A 27,333-nucleotide genomic window follows, 5' to 3' on the forward strand; every position below is an offset into this window, starting at 1 on the left:
GCGCTTGGTACTGATTACTGTTGTGTTGAAGATGCATTCAAAATCATAGGAAAGGATTCAGATCGGAGAGGATTAAAAATTCATTTTCCCCTCATAGTTTCATGAAAACCAGCGCTATAGTTTTACTAGGAGCAGATGGATCATATGAAAGGCGGAGACGGGGAAACAATACAAACCGTGGTGTAGGTTACATTTTTGGTCAGGAGTAGAGATGAGGAAGAGAGCCTGATTCATGGATAAAATGAAAATGAATCCTCCTTAAACCGAGCTTAAGAAATAATTTCTTCATTATAGGAGTGAGGATAGGTTCAGATGATTAATTAAGTGTCGTGGCCTATGTAAGCTACCTTAGCCGTTTGTATATATCAAATAAATTAATATAGTGCATGCCAGTTAGTTGACTCATCGGGAGAGGTACAGTTTGTTCCAATGAAGCGGCTCACCCATTGATCTAAGAAGTTCCTTAAATAAAGTATGCAGGGTTTAAATGAAACTAAGTTAAAATACTATTTGAGGTTAAAAATTTATTTTTGTTCTATTATCTATTATTTAAACTATTATTTTTATTACAACGAAAAAAATTATAAACATTAATGCGAAATACTAAGAGTAGATTAAAAATTATACGTATTTCTCTCGGCCTCTAAGCTCGAGAATATTCGGTAAGAGACAACGAAAGGGGGTAAGTCTTCAGAATTAGTTCAGTAGAGATGGAGATTATATGTACAAAATCGGAGTCTATTTTTTTTTCATTCACATCTTTGCGTAAGTTTTGGGCAAACACCGCCAATTCTTAGCCTCTTAAAAGTGCTAATTCTCCCAAATATTGTGAGAAAAGTGAAGGTAATCCCTTCTAAGGGTTCATGGAGGTTTGTCTTAAGTAACGTGCTTCCCATAAAATGTGTTGGTCCAATTGACTGAAATCTATTTTAGTAATATAAACATCCACGCCTCTCCCTCCGATCCATAATTATTAATTCCTCAAGTTTGAAGGGTTAGCGCACAAATTCTGAGTAGGTATTCTACATGAAATTTGGTATTCAATCGCTTTGGGTTTCTTCATCCCTATGTTTTTCCTGTACCATCTTCGAAAGAAATACATCTATCCCTACCTTGCGGCGCAAAAACCTTGAGTGGCTTGTTACAGCCGATTATATGAGGTTGTTTGTCGTAACGATCTTCATTTGCAGGTTCTGTCCTGCCCTTCTAGTGTACATTTGTTATTGTTTTGTCTTGGCGTTAAGTGGGTTACTTCAAATTTCCCTTGAGCCGTTTAATCTGCCGCTTATTGCATCCACTTGGTCGCCTGTGAGGCGAAGATACTTCGCTCTTCCGATTTCCATAATAGGGACGGAACGTTAAACATCGGATTTGTGCAGGAAAAAACAGCTCTTGATGCTGTGAAGGCTTATTGCGAAAGATGTTTGCGTGAAACTCACGCTCGGTTATGTTTAGTTCCATGGGTAAATATTTTATTATAACCACTGGTTTACCTTAAAGGATACCGTAGAGGTTAGCATATTCCACGCATCGCTCCGTTTTCCATGCTGAGGCCTTTCTTGCTTAAAAGAAGATGATGCTTCGCCAAATTCCGTATGTGACTGCATTCTTCCAATACTCATTGGTCGTCCAAAAAGTGCGCATGAGAAACCAATATAACTCTTGGCCGATGCTAATTTACAGAAATAATTAATCACTAAATGATCCATTCCCTTGGTCATAAAAAATTTACGCTCCACCGGGCTCTACTTTTTATTTCCAAAAGTTACCGGAATGAAATGCACCATATTCGATTAACTATCCACTCATATATCATCCATCTCTTGAGAGTATCTTTTAAGATTACTGTATCATCTCGCAGTGGTAACTTTTCGGAATTCTTATGGTACTCGTAAATTTTCTCTTAGAGGAAGCATTCGACTCAATTTTTGCTGGGGGAATCAATGTTTGCGACAGGTGACTGTATAAAGGCTTTTTCTGTCTCATTGCTTCGCCGACTAACATAGGTAGTGGCAGAAAGTTTCAGTCGCCTTCTTCAAATAACCTGTGAATAAAAGGAAGTACCGTACCTCGATATGCAATGTTCTCTATTCTAGTAGTTGTAACAATGTCGCTGTGGTAAAATTTGAGAAAAAAAACAACGCAAATGAGGTCATTCATCCTTATTAATTCAATATCATGTAGGGACTTGTAGCCATGCATTGGCTTATACACTCCTTTTACTCTTTTACAAGGACACAAAGACTATTAAACAAATACAAGTTTTTAAAAATTGATAAAATTTAGTGGGGTGGTCATTACCCCTGTAATCCCCCCCTTTAATCCGTCACTGATGTAAGCGTACCTTTTGTCAGCGTCGGGCTGGATGGGTTCTCGATACTAAAGGCCGTTTTACATGGGACACGTTCTTGTTTAATTTGTTGCGTGTATGAAGGCGCAGTCGAAATCGCATCGTGTTAAGCGGTGAATTGCTAGAATGCATGCGAGAATGCGTGGACGTTTGATGGAAAAATAGCCCCACTAATTTCGTTCGTGCATTCCATGCCATAAAGAGAAATTAATGCAGTTCTAACCTGCGCAATTCCGTGCCCCTTGTAAACCGGCCTTAAGGGGAACTCCTCGCGGTGATTTCAATGCCTGAGAAGTGAAAGAAAAAATGAATGCGTGGAATCGTTTGCCTCTCTCCCATGGCGTGCCTGTGCATCTCGGAGGATGAGCTCCGTGCGGTCGGAGCGGAGGTCGGCCTGTGAGGTGTGCTCTCTTGGGTGTGGAGGAAGGAAAGGAGGGAGTTGTCGTAGGCATGACTTTGATTCCCGTGGGCGGTGTGGGATTACCAACTCGTCTCGCGGGAGACGGCGTGGGAGAGTGGCTTCGAAGCGGCGAGAAATGTGGAGGCTGCGCCCCCAGCCATCTTGTTTCAGCGGAAAAAATATTACAAAAAATGATAAAATTTGCGCTCTCTTCTCCTGCGAGAGATGAATCACAGATCAAAGTCCCGAGAGAGTGGAAAATTGTTTCGTCGAATATAGTATTTGTAAAAAAATAAAATATGCGCATAAGTTAAGCGCGCTAGTCAAAGTTCTCCTCAAGACTTTTGCGTGTTTAGAAAATAAGTGCAGGAAGAGGGGGGATCAAGATAATTGTAGGTGTAGGTGGGGTTATTTTAAATAAGCACAATCCATCGTGATTAATGACTAAAATATATTCAATATAATAACGTAGAAAATACGATAGTACTCAAAGATGGGTAGGAAATACTCTAAGATGGGATGGGAAGTACTCAAAGATGGGATATTATTCAAACGGGTAAACACAGTTCATTTTAAGGGGTCTCTCCCCTATCCCGCATCCCACCTTCAAACGACCTGTATTTACCCCTCTCCGCCTTCCAAAACGGTATTAATAAGCTCGCAAAATGTGTATTTTCAGCTTTGAGAATCACATGGTGTATAGTGTCGAAACCTGGGTCAGACCATTAAAAAAGGTGTGGGACTAACAATATTAGTGTATCTGTGATTTCCGATAAAAAATAATACTGAAAATTTTTAAATTAGATATCCCACATTTGGTGTTCGAATATTTAAGAAATATCCTGCTTTTCGGAGGCACCTGCCGCGGAGGAGGATATTTTGGACACAATCTTCGGCACAATGAATGCCAAGAACTACTATTAAGGTACCAGTATGCTTCCTGTTACACAGTTCCACCAATAGGTTGTTCTCATTGTCAGTGAAAATGCAACACCTTCTTCCAGTGGCGTAGCCACTGAGGGGATTTTGAAGGCTCAAGGCAGTAGCGGATACAGAGAAAACTCAAGTAGGGGGCGCAAAAGATATATTGAGTTGCCTTTACTTTTATCATAATAAAAATTGTCAAGTCACATGCTGAGCTTCAGATTATTAATTATACATGTATTCAAGGCAATGCCATCTAATTATATAAAAGTTACAATTGTGGTTCTGCTATGTTTGGTAATACCGGTGGCCCCGCAAAGGGGAGGCGCGCGCCCCTGCGTCCCCCACCTGTATCCTCCACTGGCTCAAGGGGCGGTACAACACCCTCTTGAGCATTTAAAAGCCCTGCCTTTACTCTATTTTAATAAATACTCGCTCTAAATTACTTTTTTTAGTCCAAAAAAATCACGTTTTCAACATTAAAAATTCTAAAATTATCCTCGGACCCCCATCTCCTTGGGGTGTTTTTTTATACATGCTGGAAGGGCGTCGATATCTCCGGTAAACCCCCCATTTTAAAATCCTGGCTATGGTAATGCCTTCTTCGTCTCCTCCTTTCTCTCGATTTGAGCTTCCCTCTCTCTCTCTCCTCCCGTCCTATCACCAGTTGAGGCACGCACGAGTCTCTTCCCCTTCTGCTCCCCCTTCGGCCGCGTGCAGACCTCCTCCCCTCTCCCGCCCATCTTCCTCACACATCCGCCGCTTCCCCTCTCGCACCGAAAAACGTGCATCTCAAAAGAGGTGACAGTCGGCTTCAAGTCACTGGCTCGGTTGCCCTCCACAAACCCTTCGCTGTCTGCATGCAACCGTCACGGCTTCCAGAATCGACCCCCGTCCGTCGGCGGTAGTGACATTTTGTCTTCACCTCTAGACCAGATGAAGGTGTTGATAGCTGACCTCTCGTGTACTCTACGCGAGGGAAGTTGTCTGCCTACAGTGTTCGTGGTGAAAGGTCTTCGCCTATGTTTATAGTTGATTTGGGGAAGTGTGGAAAACGGGATTTTTCACGAAAACAGTATACGGAACACATAGCTTCATCCTCAAGGAGATTCCAACGTTCTCTCGGACTTCCCATGTTGTGCGTCGACGGAAAGATTATTGACCGTTGTCTCCGTTTTTATTAAGGTCAAGGAAGTGTCTGTAGGGAGGGACAACCTTCGCAGCTTTGATTACCAGTCTATCCTTTGACTAAGAATCATAGACCGGAACGTCTCCTTGTACGGGTGATTTTATAGGTTTCCTAGAGGTTACCGGTTGCCGTCTAAAGCATCAAGGAAGTTTTGAGAATGTTTAAGTTGGTTATTCGTTGTTCTGTGCTTAACCTGAGTATCAACGAAGTGGACATCCCTTCTGACGGACGCTGTGTTACTTTTGGGTGTGAAGTTTTACCATTGTGTAGCGATCGGTAGACAAAAGAATTCCTTACGGCAGTGGAACCGGCCCAAAAGCCACGGGGTGCCGAAGAGGTATTTCGGCTAATTTCACGCCGCAAGGAGCCTAAATCATCTCGAACTGTTTAGTTCCGGTTCTTTTTCCCTCTTAGCACCGCGGAATTGACTTTTCCGGCCTATTATTTGATACATTCTCTCCCAGGACTGCGTGAAGACCCCCCGGGGAAGGCTGACATCATGGGGAACCAGCACCATGGAGGATCGCCCAAGATCGGCAAAGGCAAGCATTGATTGGGATCCGTGGGAATTATCGTGCATATATTGAGTATCATACGGGTAGTCTAACCGCGGGTCATTGACTCTCTGCGCCGCGCAGTGCCTCTACGTATACCATTCCGCTCCCCATGAATGGAAATTCTAGAGGCGTCTTTGAATTTTGATTTCATCATCCTTGAATGGGGTCTGAATTATTCTTGCCATGAGAATAAATCTCACGGGTTTGGGCATACAATATATCTTCTATTATCCTCAATTACTTTAATTGATGAGATAAAATTAAAAATCTGTCATTGAAAACCGAAAATAATATTAATTTGACCCAGGTATCTACGTTTTAATTGAATTGGTCTAATTAATTATTGCCTAATACGCGTATACCTGATCTAGCAATGGGGTAGGTCGTTAATCATGTCTACCTATATGAATGTGAGGGCTCTGTTTTGCTTTGACGCTGGGGTCGAAGTTAATATTTTGTCTTCGTGAAATTCAGATTTATCATTTTGATCGTATTAATCATGAAACCATTTCACTGATACGCCGATACTAATAATTTTGTTCAATCGCAATCTTTGTTCATGTAGGTCTGGGCGTTGGCCAATTAGATATCGCTGAAATTAAGTTACCCTGTCGTTTGCATGTTTTTATTTTATCATTTGTGGCTAAGGGCGTAATTATTTCCCGAATATTAGTTGATAAAGATAAAGAAATTTATTGCTTGCAGCTCTTACGAATTGAAACAAGATATTCATGTCGTGATTGCAAGCTAGGTTGTCTCGAAAGAGAACCTGTGTCGATGCAACCTGAATATGATGTATACATTGCTAAATTGATGTATATATGATGATTTGCTTGTTAATACATTGTATGTATATAGAAAATAATAATTCGATAATATAATGGAATGAAGTGTCCTTATGAATCATTTTCATTCAATATCAAAATTTGTGGTTTTCAAAGGCCGCAAAAGATGCAAATTACTCTTCTCCCAGATTCACTGCCAAGAAATTTCTTACGAGATAGTTTGCTGGTGAGCCAGAGGATGAAGGGACTAAGGGAATATATATCAACCTTTTAAACTTTATACGGAGAGATAAATTCTTATTTTATGATAACATGATTTTAATTCAATGGTTGTGTCTTCCCACGTAATAAATTCCTGGGTTCATCCTTACATAGTGCATGCATTAAAGCTTCCAGATGTAAGTCTGCGGAAGTATGCGTTGAAACTCACAACCATAAGGAGTATTATATCTGCATAAAGAGTTTCAGCTTGAAAACTTTGCGATCGCGGTTTGAAAATACGTGACCAAAATTTGGCAAAACAAAATAACGACCCATGCACGTATTGTGCTTTGATAAGTCACAACTATTACGAAACCTGTCTTCGAATCCATTCCGTATGCCTTTCTTTGCTTATCGGGAACAGTTCATATTTCCTCAATTTCGTATCACCGTTATCGTTGTTTACGGATACTCCTTACTGTCTTCATGCTGTTTCGTTTAAATTTCCAAGTGACGTTGAGTAGGTGATTGCCCACTTTAGTGAAGAAACGCTGAATTGGCTTTTGTAATTGGCTGAATGTGAAATAATTACAGGCGTTGCTTAATGAGGCTTCATGTTCACATAGTCTTTCATAAGCAAAGAGGGGTAACTGATGAAATTAATCAGTGCATTCGTTCTGGGATGGTAAAGATATACATTGAAGTACTTTTTTCAATTTAGTCGTTTTATGACAAGAACAAATCATTAGGAATGAATTAGGTCTCATCTGTTTGGCGTAATATTGTTCGCAACTTAATTCAAGTCATCGTAATGGTTTGCCTCATATTTTTTATTTAAACTTCATTTAATGCTATTGATGTATGTATATCAATATTGGTATATGCTGTTGGGCAAACCTGTATGGTTTTTTTCCCTTCTCTTAATCGAAAGTACTTAATTCCTCACACTCGCCCATTCTCGAACGAAGATTTCGCGGAGTTTCTTGTATAAATTTTTATGTACGATTGCCACATTAAGCCGTATTAACATGCTCGTGCACGAACGAGCTCTGGGATAGCGTCAATGACAAAGGTGGCAGTCCATTTTTATAATTCAAATGAAACTGGAGACAGTAGCGCTCTCCGTCTCGGAACACTAGTAAAATGCCTGTTGTCAATCAGTGCATTGAAGAATATGTGTATCATGTTGCCACCTATAAATAAAAACAAACAACTTGAATAGCCGTTATGGAATTTGTGTCACCAGTTCAAACGGAAATGGCCGTTTGATCTTGTTAAGGTGTCTTCAGCGGTAACTTTCTCTATCATTGAAAAGCGATCGCTGGAGTATGCATGAAAAATAATGTAATTAGTAGTGATTCTTGGGTTACTTTGTCATAGAAACATGTCGTGAACTTTAATAAGTTGTAGTCGTCGTCACCGTGCCATTTTATACGGTACTGGCTCCGTGCAAATGATTGATCATAAAAATTTATAATTGTATAAATAGCATTAGACCTGATCATATTATTTCTTATGCCGTTGCGGAAATCGAAGTAGCGTTTTAGCCTTAACTAAGCACCTACAATGTTACCTTTACTATCGCTTACCAAAGCGTGAACACGTATGAAGTACTGAGTAAAATGACATTAAGACAGGGACGATTTGGTATGAATTTTAGGGATGGAATAGCATCTGCATAGAACGTTGTACTGTCGTCTACAGGCGTGAGAATCGTAAAAAATAGTACGTTTCTAGATTCGTAAACCTAACCCATTCCTCGTGATTTTATGAGCTCTGCAGCTTCCTGGGAAGCGTTTGTCGGCAGAAGGGAAAGAAACAGCCCCCCTGCCCTGAATGTGGGAATTTCACGCTTGGCTGGTCTTAATACTAGGTGAGCTCCTATCCCCTTCTGTCAGACCATATTTCCGGTGGTAGGTGGTTTTTATCGTGAGTTAATTTCTGGCCACAAGCGATGTGGCCTTCAGCATTAATCGTGTGCTGACGCCGGTATATGTGCTGCACCTAAGCAAGCGCAATCGTTGCAATCACTGTTATTTTTCTACGGAAGCGTAACTTTTTAAGGCATGTTCATTTTTTTGGCTATGCTAATTCAATCCTCTTTCCTTTCTAGACACCTCAATGGCCTCCTTAAATTCTTCGTTGTAAGCTAATGGAACGGATAAATATAAATAGAAATATGAATAATTTTCTCAGAAGTCGAAAATTTGTGCAAAGATTGATACGAAAAAGCTATCCATGAAATGTTTAGGCCTTAAAATGTTGTTTTTATGCCTGTGTTTACGTGTTATTAGGGCTTTTTTTCTTAATTTATAAATTTAAGCCTTGAAATAATTCTATGATCGTATAATTAATTTATTACATTATAAATATGATTTTTATGGAATTTAGGTTGGCATAATATGGAATTTGTGGTATGCGTTCTTTATTATTCGTGGGGTTTGCGGAAAAAAATGATGAAGTTTTGGCTTGCCCTTCATTTGCCTGCAAGTGCGATACCTATCTACTGCTTTCTCACATTTTTTCGGCTTTTGTGTACTTTTTAGGATACCTACATTTTTCGTAGTATCATGGGTTGCCAGTTCTGTTATTACAAATCTCCTAAAATAAAGTTTTTGTTTTCGTTTTTTTTTCAATAGAAATCTCCTTTACATATTTCTTCTGTTTTTAATCTTAACATTATCTAAATTCATCTAATTAAATGTAAGAAATTATCTTATGGAAAAAAGGTACCTCGATATCAGTAGATGCAATGTCATCATTCTATGCTAAATTCCCTTTTAATAACTTTTACGTCAGGGAATTCTTTGATCATCACTGAGTCAGCTTTGCAGCTGATTAAGTTATTTTGTTTCTTCAGTAAAGAGTATTGTCTCATTCAATTTCTATCATTCTCTGTCTCTAACTTTATCATTAAGTTCTGTCATTTAATCGATTACACCTTTGTTCCACTTTCGTCCGATACTCATAGCTCGTAGATTTTTGAACGATAGATATTTTAATGTGATAATTATATGGAATTATTTGAAAACAGCATGATTGCGGCATTTTTTTACCTTGAACCTTGCTGTTGTAAATAAGGAAAGTATATAATGGGCCCGTTTGCAATTTAATTTAAATTGTGGATTGTAATAAATGTAGAAATGAAGAGTCTCTTATTTTTACAATGCTCTTTCTTCTTATGCTATTCTTGATGAAAAATAGTTGGTCAACCATTTCGTAGATGAGTTGTTGGCGTCACGAACTTATAGCGAGCTGGCTACCGCTTCTTAGCTACTCCTCGGTCTTGGTCATGGGTCTTGGGTGGTTCGTTGTTGTTCAAACTCCTTTGAGCTATTATTTCACTCAATTACAGGCTCTCTCTGAACGCGTAAATGACAGAAATTAAATGACATTACCAACTCTTGTAAAATGAGGGATCACTTTCAATTTTTTTAATTCTACTTATGAGAGATTGGCTGAAATTGGATGATTTTTCTCGCCGTAAATTCCCTTTCCTTCCCATCTACCGACTTTTTTTTAATGAATAACGATTTTGAGTCACAGTGAACGACCAAATTGTGATCGATTCCGCAAGAACTCCCATACTTGCATATGAACCTTTATAAAGTTACAATAGGCATTACAATGGCTTGGAAAACCTTTTCTGGCGTATCTTGCCGATATTGGGTACATTGTAGATAAGTATGGTAAAATGGAAAATAATTAGATCGTAGCTTCGATCTAGTCTCAGAATTTTCCAGTTGTTACTATGAAAACAAGACAACGCAGTTGAATGTTGAAAAAAATATGGTGGATATTATATAATGGTGTTTGTATAACACTAGTGGATTTACCAGATTTTCCATTTGTATTTAAATACTTCTCTTAAGCACACTTAGTTCTGTGTGCTTCAATAGTTATAGAACAATGCAATAGAAGTATTGATTTTTAACAACTTTTGTGTAGAATCTATCTAGTACCCAATTAATCAAGTACCCAATAAGTAGTTAACCAACAATGAAAAGTCGCCTTTTTTGGTGTTCCCTTACTCATTAGTGTACTTAAAATTTTAGGAATGAGATTCTGAAGTTCAAATGAACAGAATATCAGATTTATGTAGTGTATGTTGTGTGAAGTTTTTACTGGAAAATAACTTCTTGCGAAACATACTAATAACATTGGTAATTAAGGATTAATTTTTAACATCCTTTTCAACTTTGAGAGTGACTATCTTACCTGTCATTATTTCTTTCGCAGAGACATTTTTATGCAACAAAAGTCAAGCGAATGTGTACGGAAAAATATCCATATTTAATCAATCATGAATTTAATTCCAATTAAAAATAATGAGGATGGGATTTTGTAATATCTGGAAAATGCATTACCACGTTTTCTAGTGATGTGGTAGAGAAAATTGGGAAGAAATTATTCCATCTAGAAAATGAAAAATTAAAACGCAAGTAATTTCAATCTCCTTGCTGGGTGGAGAAAGATTATGTCACGAAATTTTAACCTTGGTTAGCTGATGCCAGTAGAGTGTAAAATTGCTCATGATGTTTAGGTTGAAAACGTACCATTTTTAAATTGCAGAAACTTCGAGTCAAGTGCTCCGATTGGCCACGAGTTTGTCCTGTTGCCGGATTCTCTGGACAACTCATACTTTGCCTTTGTCCAGGGGATTTGGCAACAGGGCAAACGCGCGAATTTTGGGTTTCCACTGGCGTCAGCTATCTGGAGTTAAAACCTCATAACTTATGCTGCTTCCTGAAGCGTATTCAACCATAATATAATTACTCTTGAGCAACAACTGTTTACTATAGATTTTTATACGGAATTCACGTAATCTGCAGCCATGGGTGTAGCCAGGAATTTTGTTCGTGGGGATCCAAAACCAAGGGGAAAAAGTTTTTGAAAAACATGGTACTAAGTAGAGGGTTTTGAACTAATTTTAACAATTTTCATAATCGCAAAAACTTCATTTGCTAAAGTAAGATTTTATAAATCCATGATTTTATTCAATATTTAGTTTTCTATTATGAAGGAAAATAATTGTGTTGTCATATTTCGGGGGGGAGGGGAATGGTTCGGACCCCCGCCTTGGCTACGCCACTGTCTGCAGCGCTCTCTCGTTCATATTTTACTCCCTAAAGGTTAGGCGCACTTGTAAATCGGCGAGAACAGCGACACGTCACCCGAAAGGGAAGGTGGCATATGGGCGCACCTGCCCTCTCCCCTCTCACCTGTCGGCCCAGTTTTCCGCACTCCCCCTCCTCGTCCTTCGACCCGCTCGTTTAGGGTGGATATAGAAGGGAAGAGGGGATGATGCCCTTGCGACCCAGCAGCTATCGGCGGCAAAGCCCCACTCCGGGCATTGAAGTCTCCGACGCTCTCGGGCGGTCACCGTGACTGAAAGGTTTCGTGTGTTCGAAGCCGCGTCACCTATCCAAACACACACAGTCGTTGTCCGGTGGGCGTGCTAAGCAGACGGGTTGGCGACGTTTTCGTGACCGTTTCGTGAGCGACCGGGCTCACATTCGTGCTGACGCTAAACGCGGTCCCGTTCTTTCGCCATTATTTTTTTTGTCGTTCCTTCGTCGCAGTAGTCCATTCGGAAGAGAGGTTGACTACGGACCGTGGTTCCCGTTTTAGCTTTGGCATCAGAACTACGTGGACATGTTCATCGTAGGTGCTTACGTTGACATTTTGTGTGCCGTAACGTTAAATTTGCCTGAACTGAGGATCTGACTTTTCCTGACTTTAACCCTGTTTTGTGCTTATTGCTATTTGATCTCCGACTCAACCTTAAGGCTAGCTTATCCCGAAATCTGTCTTTCAAAACACCATAGGTCATTAGAGTCAGGTTCTAACCACGCATTTCTAATTTATTCCCTCTTTTGAGCTATATTCAAAACGAACGGTCAGTAAATTCTATGATTGAAATTGGAGAGATTTTTAATGTCCAGGCATCGGGATAAACATATTTGAAAGAGTGCTTTGCAGCTAAAGTGTGTGTTTTTGAGCGGAAAACGTACTGTGGACAAACCTAACAGAAACTTAGTGCTACTATTTTTATCTTGGATACTGATATTCCTGGGAAATTGACGAGGATTATTTATTGTGCTAATTCATCGCATATCGCCACCGGAATATTATCTGGCGTTATGCTCTCATTGATGATATGAAATGAACAAGTGGTGACCGATATTTTAAGTGGACGTCGTATTTGTCTTTTAATCTCGTTACTTTTTGTGATCGTGTTTTCACCGTGCCATTTTTTGCTCCCGAGCCACCACCGAGGGAAGTTATAGTAACGCTTCCTGTCTCCCTTCTGAAGTTACCGACACCTGTATAGTGTTGTTTTTCAACGAGAGCATTTGGTGTTTCCCTTCCCCATTTAAAGCCATTGTTTGGATAGCTGCCGTGAAGCCGAACTGGCGCTTCAGTTTGAAGAGGAAAGCTAGCTGCTGAGGTAAATCCACGTATTCACTTCTGACTTATGTATATGGTGGTATATTTAGCTGCTTTTGCGGTAGATGACTGATGGAGATGCAATTTTACAGTAGCTTACTGAAAGACCTCTTGAATACCTCTGACGAGGTCATTCATTAAAGTATGTTTTTGAGAGTTGTATATTTGATTTTCTGCAGCGATGTCAAAACATTTTAACGACTAAAATCTCGGTAAAAACAGCGGCTGTGGGCACCGTGCTTTTGCCAAGTGACGAAGCAGCCAGCGCCCATCGCTTCGCGAGAATATAGAAAAATCGTTCTAAATTGAACGCATGCTTGTAAGCAGTTTATTACGTATGTTACTATATGTTATGGTATTTATTACGTATACCTAGAAAAGGAAGACTAACCAGTGACATCAATGTCAAAATTCACCTCGTACGGGCAACCGTGGCTCAAAAATGTTGTTTCATGCAATAATTCTATACAATACATTCAATATAATGAAATTACATTAGTTTTAATGGTGGGAGACGTATGAAACTTAAGATTTACGCTTAAATCCCTTACTTAATTACATATATAAATTTTGAAGAATTGAAAAGAAGAAACTTTGTTTCAGGAAAAAGACTAACTAATGCATAATGCACGAATTTTAATCAAATGAGTTAGAAACTGCGGTCCGCAATTTCAATTCCATCTGAAAGCACAAAGTTTCATCTTTTTCATTCTTCATAATGAATAACTTTCACAAAGTTACGCCTCAAATCATCTATGTATAAATTTGGTAAAGATAATAATGCTCGTGTAACTTTGTCCAACGTTTAAAGTTGAGGTGTATTTGGAAAGGCTTTAAAAAAAGCTGGTACTTTTTTAGATTATGCTCAAGTATCTGTAATTATGTGGTAGGATAAACAATCAATCATATTTATAAAGGCGCAATATGGCAAGAAAATAAACTAATAAAATCATTAAAATATCTTAAAGGGTATGATTTTTATGAGCGCTCAAACTCGATTCTCTTACTTTTCGTACGGACAGTAGTCCACGTATTCAGTTTATTCGCAGGACTCTGAGATTCTTTCCATTCACCTTTCCTCTTAGTCTTATGTGATGAAAGTTTTTTTTCCATAGACACGCCCACTTAAAAATTATGATCTGAGCGCCATGTGGACTTGATTCTAGCTCTTCGAATCATGAGGTCTGATCTTGATCTGCGACTGCTGTTACCAAGTTATGTCCCTCCTCATTCACCTTTCTATGATGCTTTGGTAGTGGTGGGCAAATGTGCCACTGCCCTTGACATTTTACTCTGACTCACAAGGGGACTGTAGCGGACCGCAGATTCCAAGTCATTTGGTAAAAATTTCGTGCATTATACATTAGTACGTCTTTCCGCTAAAAGCTCTAACCCTCATTCGATCAAGTGATGTAATTAGTGGCAATTTGCGTGAAAGTGAAAGATATGTGGAAAGAGAATTATATGATAAATAGATACGTGTCATTCTAAGTTCATGCATCGCGAGGGAAGCACATCATGCTTCTTTTTTTTTTTAAGCATAAGCCATTAGAATTGTTGTGTCTACGGGTATTTATCAGTATTTGCATTAGATTTGGAAGTGGCTGCAGTGATCCGTAGCTAGCTGAAAATTATAAATAGAATCTAGTGTTTACTGTCTTGTTTTGCAAACATATTTCCCTCTAGAGTCTGCAGGAGGTATGTATTCATTCTTCCCTGTATTAGCTTGAAAATATAATTCAATAATTTCTGTTTTTTTCGTAACTATTCTGTCATCATATTTTCAATTTTTCTGTTGTATTTTTTTATTAATTCGAAATTTTTATACTTGAATATGTGTTAAGAAAATGAAAATGATGGGGATGAGGAAACTTTTAACCATAGATGCAGCTAAATCAGAGAAAATAACTAGTTTTAGGCGAATTAATAATCAAGAGGGCAATGAAAGTGTAATAATTGGGTATATTAACAAATAATATAACGTTTTACCTGCTTTGGGATTGGATACGCTCTTCTTTTTAGTCTGTATACCTAATTTATCAAAGGCATATAATAGTGTGTTTCAGAAAGAATCTGCTATACTTCAGGAGCTGGAAGAGGAGAAAATTTTAAGCATTTTTTTATCCATAAACAGGGGTAGCGACTCCATAGTTACTGAGTTGTGGCAATACAATCTCAAAATGGGCGAGATTGCGCTTTCGTATTGTTGATACTGGCGCAAATCTTTCGTTTAATTAATCTCAAAGATAAATTGTTTCAGACAATTATAATCACACATTTTCGTCCAATCTTAATTATTTAATGTTCTTTAAAAGCCAAAGTTTTAAATAAAATGTCGAAAAGGAAGGATACCCAAGAAAAACTTTTTGTGGTATCTGCAGAGTGCATCTGAAACAATGTTTACGTTGCTGTAGCTCAGTAACTAAGGAGTTGCGACCCCTTGTTTATGGACAAAAAATTGTCTCAACTATAACCTCCTGAAGTATTGCAGATTCCTCATGAAACACCCTGTATAAAAATAGAGAATTCTCCCGTTGGCCCCTATACGTGTTGTCACCAACTGCGCTTGTTATTGGGCTTACAATAGTGGACATTTTCGTCGCAGACGGAAGAACGATCCGAATATCTAGGAGAAGTAAGCTATAACTAAACGGCATTAAACGAAATTTATGTTCATGGTATTAAGATATTTCAAATTCACAAATTTTCAATACTATTACACGAGACGGCAAACAATATTGGAAATATTTCGTAAAAGGATGTATCGGCATGCTTCGCCGCGCTATCTACTCTTTTGAAAATTAATTATAATGCGACTCAAGTGGAAACAAAGATCAAGATTTCACGGTACAAACTTGGACCTCTTCTATGTAGTCGACTTGGTTTTAACATTTCTCCATTAAGGGTCTCTGAGTAGAAAAATCCCTCCAACTTATTTCACACCTTCCACCCATGTCGCGTTCGGGATGTGAATCAAATGAGTCAGCAGTGCTCTCCGTGCTCGGCGTTTGTGAAAGTTGCGTGTTGTAGTACCCGCCTCCCATTACCAGTTTCTCCGCGTGGGAACCCGATCCCTCCTCCCCTGCAAGCCGTGTTTACTTGCTTGCCCCACGCGCCACACTCTCCAGCTCACGCCAAAGCGATTGTTTTCCCCTTCGTATAAGTGATGCACTGATGCAGTCTCTTCCCTTCGAACGAGGTCACTATCTAAAATGTAGTGGAACTCGTATAATTCGATTCCCTCCATGTTTTTCGGATTACCTGCGTCGAAGTTTTTTTTTCAAGATGACGTTTCGTGGTCTATGCTGGCCGCATCTTCAGACAGATCTGTGTGCCTACAGATCTCGCAGGATGACCGCGCCATAGGCTCATATCTTTAGCTGTACCGTAGAGTCAAACTCAACCCAACCAGCCATTTTACAACGTTAATTTAAAAAATGGCGCATGTGCACTGTTGGGAGTGTAGAATGTTGTTTGTGTGAAGAAAAAAATGAAATTGCTAGAGTGAGAGCAGCCAGAAAATAATTATGGCCCTCTGTATATACCATCCTCAGGTCGCACCACTGGCAGGGTGGCCTGCTAGTGGTGCGACCAATCAGCGTCGTGGACCTCGATTTTGGCGTGCTTTTGCACCTGACTCTTAGCCAAGTGGTCTTTAGTCTATGTTCATCATCTCTATTGAAAGTGTCTGCTACTTTTTCAATATCAATAGCCTCCCGGATGATACGAGGAAAATAATTCTTTTCTTTAGCTAGGACTTTTGCCTTATCAATCATAACCTTATCCCCGGAATTAGTGAGCGCATGCTCTACTACTTGATTTTTCACATTGCTTATTTTTGAGAGCCCTACTGTGTTCGTTCAATCGGACGGAGATTGCTCTCTTAGTTTTCCGACGCACAATTCGATCCCAAAAGGACTAGCTAAACAATGTAAACTAAAATTTAAATTCAGAAAAGTTAACGAGCGGAATGCTTTCAGGAATGCTGTGTGTACCTTTGTATCATCATTGACTCAATGAATGATTACGACTGACTGCATACATTTCCAGGGAATTTATTTCTGAGTACAACCAATTTCACCCACTGATGGCGTCGGGGTACCTGAAGAAGCCGCAAGTGTGCACAACTGATTGTGCATTTTATAAATTTTGTTGGAAATTTACTGGTTCAGGGGTGAATCCTTTTGTTTCTTTGAAATGGTAACGAAACCAGCTCTTCTCATGGGATATAAAAATTACTCATTTATTTCAAGAAATTGGTCTTAGATGGCTGGTTTAATTTGCTTGAATTATCGAGAAAAAATTGCAAAATATGAATATTAATAAGGTAATAATATTGCAGCTTTCGGTTCCTGTAAATGATTCTCCATTTAATTTTGGTAGTATATTATCCGCTGCTATAAAAAAGTGGGTCTTATATAACAATGGAACAATAAATAACATGATAGAACCCGATTTTATGAATATATTTTTTTTTACTACACGGTTAACGCAAGTTTGAACAACTGATTTTTGTGTGCCTAAATTTCTTGACAGCGTATTAGAATCCGCTTCGCGCATAATGCTGTTTGTAATTACAGCTGTAATATCATAGAAAAAATGCATGATTTCACTAAAATATTAATTTGAATATTAATATGCACGGATATGTTTAAGTTATGAATGGTCGGGTAAAATTTCACAATAATTAGATTATACAATATGTTAGATTAAAACAGATATTACCTAGGTAAAATTTAGAAGTTTTACGTGCAAAATGGCTTTATTATATTAGAAAGCGTTAAATTGGTAGCAATCAGTTTGAATCCCTTCTTTGATCTGTGGACTGCCTCGTGTTAAGGTGTAAAACATGGTTTGAGCGTAGTGATTTCTCCTTTCACCCATCGTGCAAAAAATAAATAAAATCATGATGCGAAAGAGGGAGAGTTTGAGAAAGTCTTGAAAACTGTGATTAGAGGTGTATTTGCGGAGGAGGGACAAGATTCCTTATTTTGTTCGCGAAAAGGTTTTTCAATGTGACCGTATTTGTCCTTAGTGGTGTGGACACAGGTCTTTAACGAAAATTATAATCCTCCTCTTTCTTCCTGGCATTATTACTCATGTCTCCTCTTCTACTTGAACTTTTTTATGCGCATATAATTCCTAATAGTAGGTAAAAACTGCCATCATGCTGTGAAGTATCTGCTTAGTGAAGTCATCCACAAGTGCAGTTAAAACCCAAACTTTTACTGCGTAGTTTTCCGCGGCGTTGTCTAGATGATGTCTCCATGTTTCTGGGCTTCACCGCGTGGATTTTTCTTTATGACGACAGTTTCTCCGGTATTCCAACCGGCGTCTTCAGGTCGCTTCGACCTGAAGACGCCGGTTGGAATTGGTTGGTCGATTCGACCTGAAGACGCCGGTTGGAATACCGGAGAAACTGTCGTCATAAAAAAAAATCCACGCGGTGAAGCCCAGAAACATGGAGACATCATCCAAACTTTTACTGCTAATAAATCATGCATTTTGGGTATCCGAATCGAGATTTTTGCTAGTGCAATTACTTTTCACATGCTTATTGTATTAGCCCTTCGTATTTTTTTCGTAATGTATTATATTGCTCTTCTGTCACATTTATTGCCCCACTAACTCCTTTTTACTCATCTTGACTCTCAATGAAAAGCGATGAGCGATTCCACACAGTTTATATTAATAGTGTAGAGTATTTATGAGCGATTCCTAGACCCTGTTCATTTCCAGGGGTGCCGACTTACAAAAAATATTGGGGTGACCCAAACCGGGGATCTTGCCCCGGTAAATTTTATAAGTAGTAAGTTTTAAGTTTTTTAAGTATTTTATAAGAGCCATATGATCAAAATTAGAACCCTGACAACTCGAATGTCGATATTTGGACACTCCGGGGAAAATTGACAAGCCTGTCACATTTTTTTCCTCACATCTGTAATGAATTTTTGGGGGGACTCGGGCCCCCTCAGGCCCCATGGAGTCGGCGCCACTGTTGATGTCGTCTCAAATTTTTTTAAGGGTTGCGTCATGACAATGAAGGTTAAGGTTCCCAATTATGAAACAATTTAAGTGTCGGGGGAAATTCATATTAAAGAAATTACATGAGTTAATTATAGATTGGGGTTATAATATTTTAATGTCTGCCTCGCTTCCAATCAAATAAACAGCCTCTTCTTGCTGATTCGTTGGAGGCGTTCTTTTCCTCTCCAAGGCTATTAATTTTTATCGAAGAGATGCCAGGGGCGGTTTATGGGATTTAATCTAAATCTGATTGATTGATCAGGAACACGCTCATCGATAAGAGTTGTATTATTCGTCGATGGTGGCATTGGGGAACCAGTTTGATTCAGGCCTTGACTTGAGCATTGCAGTTTTTTTTAGAGGTGCACCCGAATCATTTGTGCCGTCGTCGATGGGAACAATCTTCTTTTTATTTTCGATTAAATCTTTAATGTGGCCAACATTGAAGGAATTATTATGCACGCAGGTCGTTACCCATGACATATTTTCGGTGGTGTTCGGTTTAAAAAGTGAGTTGGCATCTTACGCATTTCGTGAGTCTTTTTGATGGTCAACCCCGTGCGTTTACAATGTCAAACGCGAGCTTTTAAAGGACTTATCTCTCCCGATCGACCGGTCTTTCTTTTCATGAAGCATTACTTGAGTAAAGCGTATGGGCATCTAGGTTTACTGCTAGTCCTCCGCGTCCATTCATCTTCGTGACGACAGTTTTTCCGGCGTTGCAGCTGGCGTCTTCAGATTTTAAGTGTGGGATGCAAGTTTTTTTTCCGTTTTATAGGTTTTGGGTTTGGTTTGGTGCGTTCCTATTGGTCGTTTTGTGGAAGAGTATGATGTCATGAAGATTTTGTGGATGAGTATATATGAGAACACGAGTAAAGCGTATGCAATACTTTTGAAATTTTCAGAGCATATATAGTAAACCCTTTTTGAAATATTTCTATCACTTGAATTTGAAAATTCTGCCTCGGTATTTAATAAGTAGTAAAATTTACTTATTAGAGACGCAAAATAATTTTGAAATGAGTCTTCTATTTGCATCCTAAAAATAGCAGCGTAATTCTAAAAGATTAACTCGTCACGAAAAAAGCAAAATACCTCCGGAAGGAGAGATGCGTCCTCTTAAAATTCGGGCTCCATCTGTAACTGTGACGAAGAGTTGATGAAACAGTCAGGCTTGTTATACGTCAATAGGTCATTGTAATATTTGTTAGAATGCCGATACAAGGGTTAAAAAAAGGTTCCCATTTTAGAAAGGTGAGCTTAGATAGTCGGTCAAATTGAGATTCCAAACATTCGGAAAATTGAGCGAATATTGGAAGTGGAGATTCAAGTAATAGTTTAGGTGCTGCGATTACATGACTAGTGATTTTGTAAGGCTAAATATGTTATATAACCACGTAATTTGTACGAGCTAAATTCTGGGGAACTATTGGCTGATAGATATAAGGTTGTGTCGCTCGTGGGTATTTCATTTTATTCATTTGGCACGCAGCGACTTGTCGCCTCGTGAAAATCCCAAGACAATTTCCCGCTATGAATATGAATAAATTTAATGCATGTTTCTCATCGTGTATTCACTCAGTATCCACTAGAGCATTGAAGCCTTTTATTGCGCGTTAAATGAAGGTACTTAAACAGCATGTGCCCTTCGTATGTCCATTTATATATTCTTCGAAGATTACAAGCGTGTGCTATTAACAGTTTATAGCATATGGATTCCTACGAAGTTGTAGCTTTATATGTTGAAAGCTGTATATGAATAATTTTTTTATAAATATTAAATGTTTATGTTGTGAGCCCTCCTTTGATTGGTTTCCAGGTATGTCGCTCACGTTTATGTGTCATTGTAAAGTTATTGTTTTGACGTTATACTTAAAGAATGACGTCTAAAATAGTGACTGGATGGAAACAAGTGAAAAATTTACATGATTTTCTTCGTACACATAACAATATCGCTCAAAAAAATAATGACTGAGACTCCACTACATTTAGAGTAGTGAAACAAAGAATTTCAGTTAAAACGCAACCATTCTACACGCTCCTGCAGTGCAAACAAGGGCTTGTGCAGTTCAAGTTAGCACACTAGGGCTTGATTAAATATTTACACAAGCAATAATTTTTATCTAAAACATTAAAATTACATTTAAAATTGTATTTTTTAATTTAGGCATACCTTTATTAATTGGCTTATTTTGAACTGTAGCTTACTCCTGCAAGTGCGTGTTGGTTACAACAGATGGTGGTTACGATGCAGATCACGCAAATCATTTCGATTTTTAAATAAATCTTTTTACAAATGTAAGGCAGGCCTAAATTTAAAAAAATAATTAATTATAAATGCAATTTTAATGTTTAGATAAAACTTATAGCTTATTTAATTATTTAATCAGACCCTTGTGTGCTAAGTTGAACTGCGCAAGCCCTTGTTTGCACTGCAGGAGGGTGTAGAATGGTTTCGTTTTAACTGAAATTCATTGCTCCACTACTCTAAATGTATTGGAGCCTCAATCATTAATTTTTTGTTAGATATTTTTATGTGTATTGAGAAAATTCTGTAAAATTTTCACTTATTTTAATTTAGTCCCTTTTTAGGTATTGACCTGCGAAAATTGACGATATAAGGCTTTCGGCATTGTTTGACAATGTGTAGAAAAAAAGGGGTGCATTCTCAGTACTAAAAATTTAACCGCAAGTAGTTTTTTGAGTATTCAATTCATAAATAACATTTTATTCGTGATTGTCGTTTGCTTCATAAAAATTTATGGTGTTACGAGTTAGTATTGACAAGTTTTTCTCGAGTTTTTACGGGAAGATTTTAACTAACTGCTTTTATGATAGAATTTTTTTTTAAAATGGTTTCTTAAAGTTCATTTAATGCTGAACACACTAGTTTTTTTTTTAATTATATTGATATCTTTTAAAATTGCTTCGAAATTAAACTTTATGCGAACCACGTTTTTCATCTAAATTTGCCCAGCCGCCCTTTTTAAAATGGCTGCCCAAAAAAAGTTTGGCTTGTATATTTTTTTTTTCAAATATTGTTTTGTTATTGTCTTCTAGTAGGGAGTAATGATAAAAAATCAGGGTAATTAAAAATGTCGAGCAACATTGCCTGGGTGATTTGAAATGGATTGACTCGTAGAAAGCTTGATTTCCTCCACTTTAGCAAATTTATCCACTTTTGAATTTCCTGAAACTCACACTATTATTTCAATTCAATTTTTTTCATTCCAATGGTATAAAATTTGCTCATTTTTATCGTGTTTAACTCAGTATTTGCCTTATTATTCTAATATTCTGCTATGCATGCCTCTGTTTTATCGAGTGTCTTAAATGAACTACCTACATGTCTATAGCTACACAATTTTTGTTTTTATTTATTTTCTTCTCCACGTAAACAGCACAAAGGCCTTTACAACTAGGAATCTACAACGATCAACAAAGAGGGACACTTACAATGAATTTCGATTACAATATTTATTGTCAGTTACGCGTGGAACGTGATGTGAAGTCATTTTGTATCCATTGATCGTTTTATAAGTCCTTATACTATACGGCAAACTTCAGTGTCATCGGAAACGTGTGAATTTAGCATGTTAACTTCATATACCGTAAAAATATTTGATTAATGAGTACGATACGTATAATTATGCTTTATCTTTGATGAATTTTGTTATGTATGATCTATAGTTTTCATCCTTGACTCGTCATTTCTTCGCCTTATGCTGTATGATGATGGAGGTCTTATTTACTTTCTTGTTCGCTTGGTCATTGAAATGAGTTGCCTTGACTTAATGTCATTTCCTTAATTGATGTATCGCTGTGCTCCACTTCTTGAGAACCGTATTTGGCTGCCAGCGGCCTTGGCAATGGCAACGTTTTCCCGTGAATATTGTCATTAGGCACAGGCGAGCATTTCAAATTGAGACCACCGCAGCGCCGTTAATTTACGCTGAAAACAGTAATGCCTTTATTTCTTTGACGCAACGAACTCTAATTTCCACTTTATCTATTAGTTTCGCATGATGAATTAATCCACTAGATATTTTCCTTTGTTGTTTACGACTTTACAAAAAAATATTTATCAGTAAAAATTAACAACTTATCAATCAATTGTGATTTCTCCTTTGCTGTTTAAATCTTTTTCCAACGTTCAGCAAGGTCTAACCATGCGCAGATCTCTTTACGCGGATGAACTTCTTGTTTCAGGCATACGAATCTACTTAATTGAACTTAGAATACCTATCGCGAGCGGTTCTCTCAATTATAGCACCCACTCCATACACAGAATAAATGATACGAGAAGCCTCTGCGGCCTTAAAACCTTGATTAAAAGCTGAAAGAAGGAGGTGCCGAAAATTCTCATTTTTCTCAACTTTGCATTCCATTTTAACGATCGGAAAAGTTACATAAATTCGTCTTTATAAAAGAACTAAACACAGATTCCGGTAGAACAAAATATTATTCCTCCAATAACTTTAAACATTGTGCCAAAAACATTGACTGAGATGCGGAATGTTACAAACGGCAGGAAATTAGTTCCCAACCTAATATTATAGAACGGTGTCATTTTCAGATTATTAATAGTATTATTTTATTAAATCGCTGTAGGTTCAAATGCACTCGAGAAATAATGGATAATAGGAACAAGTGGAACATAAAAAGTTTTACATTCAAGTCATCGAGTCCTTATAATGTTGATGATCGAGTTTTGCAGTTAATATTTATAATACTTGAAGTAATGCTACAGCTTCGATGGTAATGAGCGTAACTATACGTGGAACAGCATAAAATGTATGGAAACGTAAATGTTAGGAAGAGATGCCCTGGGTGTTTTTATGTTGTTATATTTTTAAAGTCACAGCGAAGCATCTACTGAACTTTTTTATTGTAATCGCTACCTATGTTAGCGATGTGATGATTATACCGTTAACCAGTGTGAAATTCCTATATTTTGATGATTCTTTCCTCTCATTTTTCGTCGGGATGCGTCAATAAACACGTGGAAACGCGTCACCTCGGGATGCCTTTGATGTCGATGTAGGTTTAAGATGATGGTTATGTTCCTATTTGGGATTCTTTTATAGCTGCCATCCCCATAGCCCACACCGGCAATTTTCTCGTGTGTTCCTCGTGAGCAAGCTGCCCATCAAGATACTCCCAAAAGAGTCGTGAGAGATACGGGGCGCGTTAGATTTTTTCCCACGTTGTTGGGATCTTCATTTGGTTTGACCCTCAACCCTGACCTTACCACGTACTCCGAAATCGTCTCCTCCGTCATCGTCTCTCCAAAATTTTGGCCTCTCCACTCTCCTGTTCCCTCGCCCTGCAAAGATTCCTTATCGCACGTATGCTTTCCTTCCTCCAAGTTAGATAGGTGGGGGAAAATGTTGTACCACGTAACACGTTTTCAACTTTTTTATATAAATCACAATATATTTACTGAAGAATCAGTCTAATAGTAGCAATTCAATCCATCAGGATTACTTCACATAAGTTTTCAGTTTTATACCTGTACCTTTACTATTGATGGCTCTAATTAGAACTTCTAAAAGTGTTTGCAATTTTTCCTAGGTACATCACGTTCATGTACCTCGGAACACTACCTAGAAATATTTAAAATAATTACTATCCGTCAAATTGACGGATGACAATTGTCCGTCTAGGTAACCATACCACCCCGGTCCATCTGATAATGCGGAGTCATGTATCGAGGGTATCATTTTGCAAATTTTCCCCCCCTGCAGATCTTCCCCCGGGTGCGGGACCTGGCGTCCAGCAGCCTGCGCACAGTCGACTGCAGGCCGTGACCAGGGGCTCGTCACTCGACGGACAGCAGAGGGAGCGGTGGACGAGCGGGGGCCATCGCCGGGGGGCCATGAATTCGAGCGCCTTGTACGGGCCCCCCGACTGGTGGGAAGCCCACAAACTCTCGCCGGCTAATGGGGACATCGTCCGGGGATGCCTCTCCAAGTCCAAGTCGGCAGACAGGGTCCCAGTCATGCAAGGTAACGTCAGATTTTGCCTTTTCATTTCCATTTGAAGATTCCCATGCGGCCAATGGATATATTGGTGTTCTTATCTTGGGATTATTGTTATTTTTATGGTATTTCAATCCCAAGATTGGGTGCCTGTAGCTCACAATTTCTACCTTTCCCAAACCAGCTAGTTACTTCTGTTCCCTGATGTTCTTCTTCCTTATGAATTTCTAACATCTAACCCATGAGTTTATTTCTTATCTTCCTCGGATTCTTCCTTCAATTTTTCCCTCCGTCCAACCACATCTCTAGCTCGGAGCCATCAAGGCTACATACAATTTTTAGAGTAACAACACTCCTGTTCAGGTTATTTGAGTGAACTTCCTCCTCCTCCTCTTTAACCGTTTCAGGTTTTTAAGCGGACCTCCTTCTCCCCGGTATTAAAGCCTGAATCTCACTATAATTTTCCCATCCCTTTCGAGGGAAAGCTCTAGCGATCTCTCCAATGATGGCGAAAAAATCTATGTATCACGAGATAGTTTTCCGCTATGGCTAGAGGGATGGAAATCTCATCCCTTTTCCATCACTCGTCACATCCTTTTTCCGTCGCTGAAACGATCGCTGGTACGTCCTTCAGCCAATCAGAACACACAGCCGCTAACATCGATTGGAACGTAACGTTTAGCTTTTAATTACATGACAGTTAACAATGATATAATGGTCTGATGAAGACAATCGTCGAGGGACAATTAGATGGCAAGAACGGAAAATGAATACTTCGAATAAAATGTATTGAATGTTAAAGATAAGAATTACGTAGGTGTGAAAAGATTAGCTGGTAATAATAGTAAATATCATTTATTGTTCACTGATTGTTACATCCGATATGAACTTTGTGTATTAATAGTTTACAGCTCAGCAATCATTTAAATGATTAACAGTAATAAGTCTAAATCGATAAAAAAATGAAAATATGCAACAAAGAGATAAATATTTTACATTTAAGAATGGAATACATTGCATTTGCGTTTTACATCATGTCTCATCTTAGGTACTAAATTACTATAATTATTAAATTTTAATGTATAAGTATAGAAAAAATTGAAAATCATTTGCAAATTATTATGTACAACAATGGAAAATATAAATTCGTTGCACATTGCAGAACACACATGAATGAATATAGAGCATTGATTAGAGATACGAGAATCGGGTGGAGAGCTGTGTCAAATAAATCTTAGGATTGTTGACCAGAGATGATAATTGAGAGGCCAATGTTGTCCATTAAATAATCACCGCGGCGAGAGTACTTAGCGGCAGAACAGTGGAGAGTAAATTCCTCCTCGCGGCACTCCGAAGTAATTTACGGGCGGACGTCCGCCGTCACCATGTGGAGCGGGGAGTGCCTCTCCGAAAATTCTTGTCCCATGGCGTGCCTCCTTTTTGGCGTGGCGGCTCTTCTCTCTTCACCGTTATGGCCCTTTGAGTACGGCGACACCGCTGGGAACCTCTTCATCTTTGGCCCTCCTCCTCTCCAAAGACATCGCTTCCGCGCACTATTGTTGCTGCTTCGCCGAGGGGGACACGACGAAAGGTGGGAGCGAATGGGTCAGTCTCATCGAATTAATGGGACGGAAGCGAGAAATTAAAAATCTGAATGGGGTCGACATTTGGTTTCTGATTTCGGAACACGATGAATTGTTGAATCATTCGGCTGCTTTGTTGGTCGACTTTAGACATATGTCTGACTATCTCATTCCTTAAACGCAATCTTTTCGGGCGCAACACGATGGAATTTATCCCACATAAACATCGATATAAAATAGTCCGCATTTATAATTTTTATTCGCGACCCCTTTTTTGCCACAGTGTTTCATATGATCAAGTATATTTTCACTATTCTGGTGGTCTTAAGTACACGAAATTGGAAAAGGAGGTGAGGAGGGCAAGAGACTGATATAGTGGGAAAGTTTTTTTGGTGTAATATTAAGGCGGATGCAACGTTACATGCATCACTATTAAACGGATATTTTAATGCCTGGTAAAAATGCCTAATTCCGGAGGGCATGGTCGAAGGGGGACGAATTCGTTAATTTGTCACCGGGTCCCAGTGATTCTGGCTTGATGTAAGCGAGATGGTTATTATTAAAATTAAAAGTTATTAGTATCTCTGGGGTAAAATCCACTTAACAAATTTTATCGGCTTTTGGAGGAGAAAAGTCAGGTTATACTTTTGTTGTATCATCAGTTTTATTAAGATATTAAACCTTTTTGGATGAGGTCAAGTTATTTTGGTACTAGTTTCTAGTGTGGTACTTGTTAAGTAACGAGAATAATTATTTTTTTAGATGAAAAATCATTAGAAAATTGGCCCATTTTAAGTGGAACTTTTTCTGTGCACCGGAAGGAAGGCTCATTTAATGAATTATCTTTTGTTGTACTTGAACGGTTGATGAGCGTTAGAGGCGCATC

The 27,333-nt window shown here is 38.5% G+C and overlaps 1 protein-coding gene across 7 annotated transcripts in view; it reads left to right on the forward strand.

The window, feature by feature from the left end:
- The window catches only part of LOC124167108, a 428,168-nt gene that overhangs the window by 216,849 nt on the left and 183,986 nt on the right, over positions 1-27,333 (forward strand). For all 7 annotated transcript variants that reach the window (XM_046544902.1, XM_046544906.1, XM_046544904.1 and 4 more), the window contains one exon: positions 24,631-24,891. In XM_046544902.1, the coding sequence (XP_046400858.1) occupies positions 24,631-24,891 (261 nt within the window). The remainder of the gene's footprint in view (positions 1-24,630; positions 24,892-27,333) is intronic.

The sequence above is a fragment of the Ischnura elegans genome, chromosome 10 (genome assembly GCF_921293095.1).
Source record: "Ischnura elegans chromosome 10, ioIscEleg1.1, whole genome shotgun sequence".
NCBI lineage: Eukaryota > Metazoa > Arthropoda > Insecta > Odonata > Coenagrionidae > Ischnura > Ischnura elegans.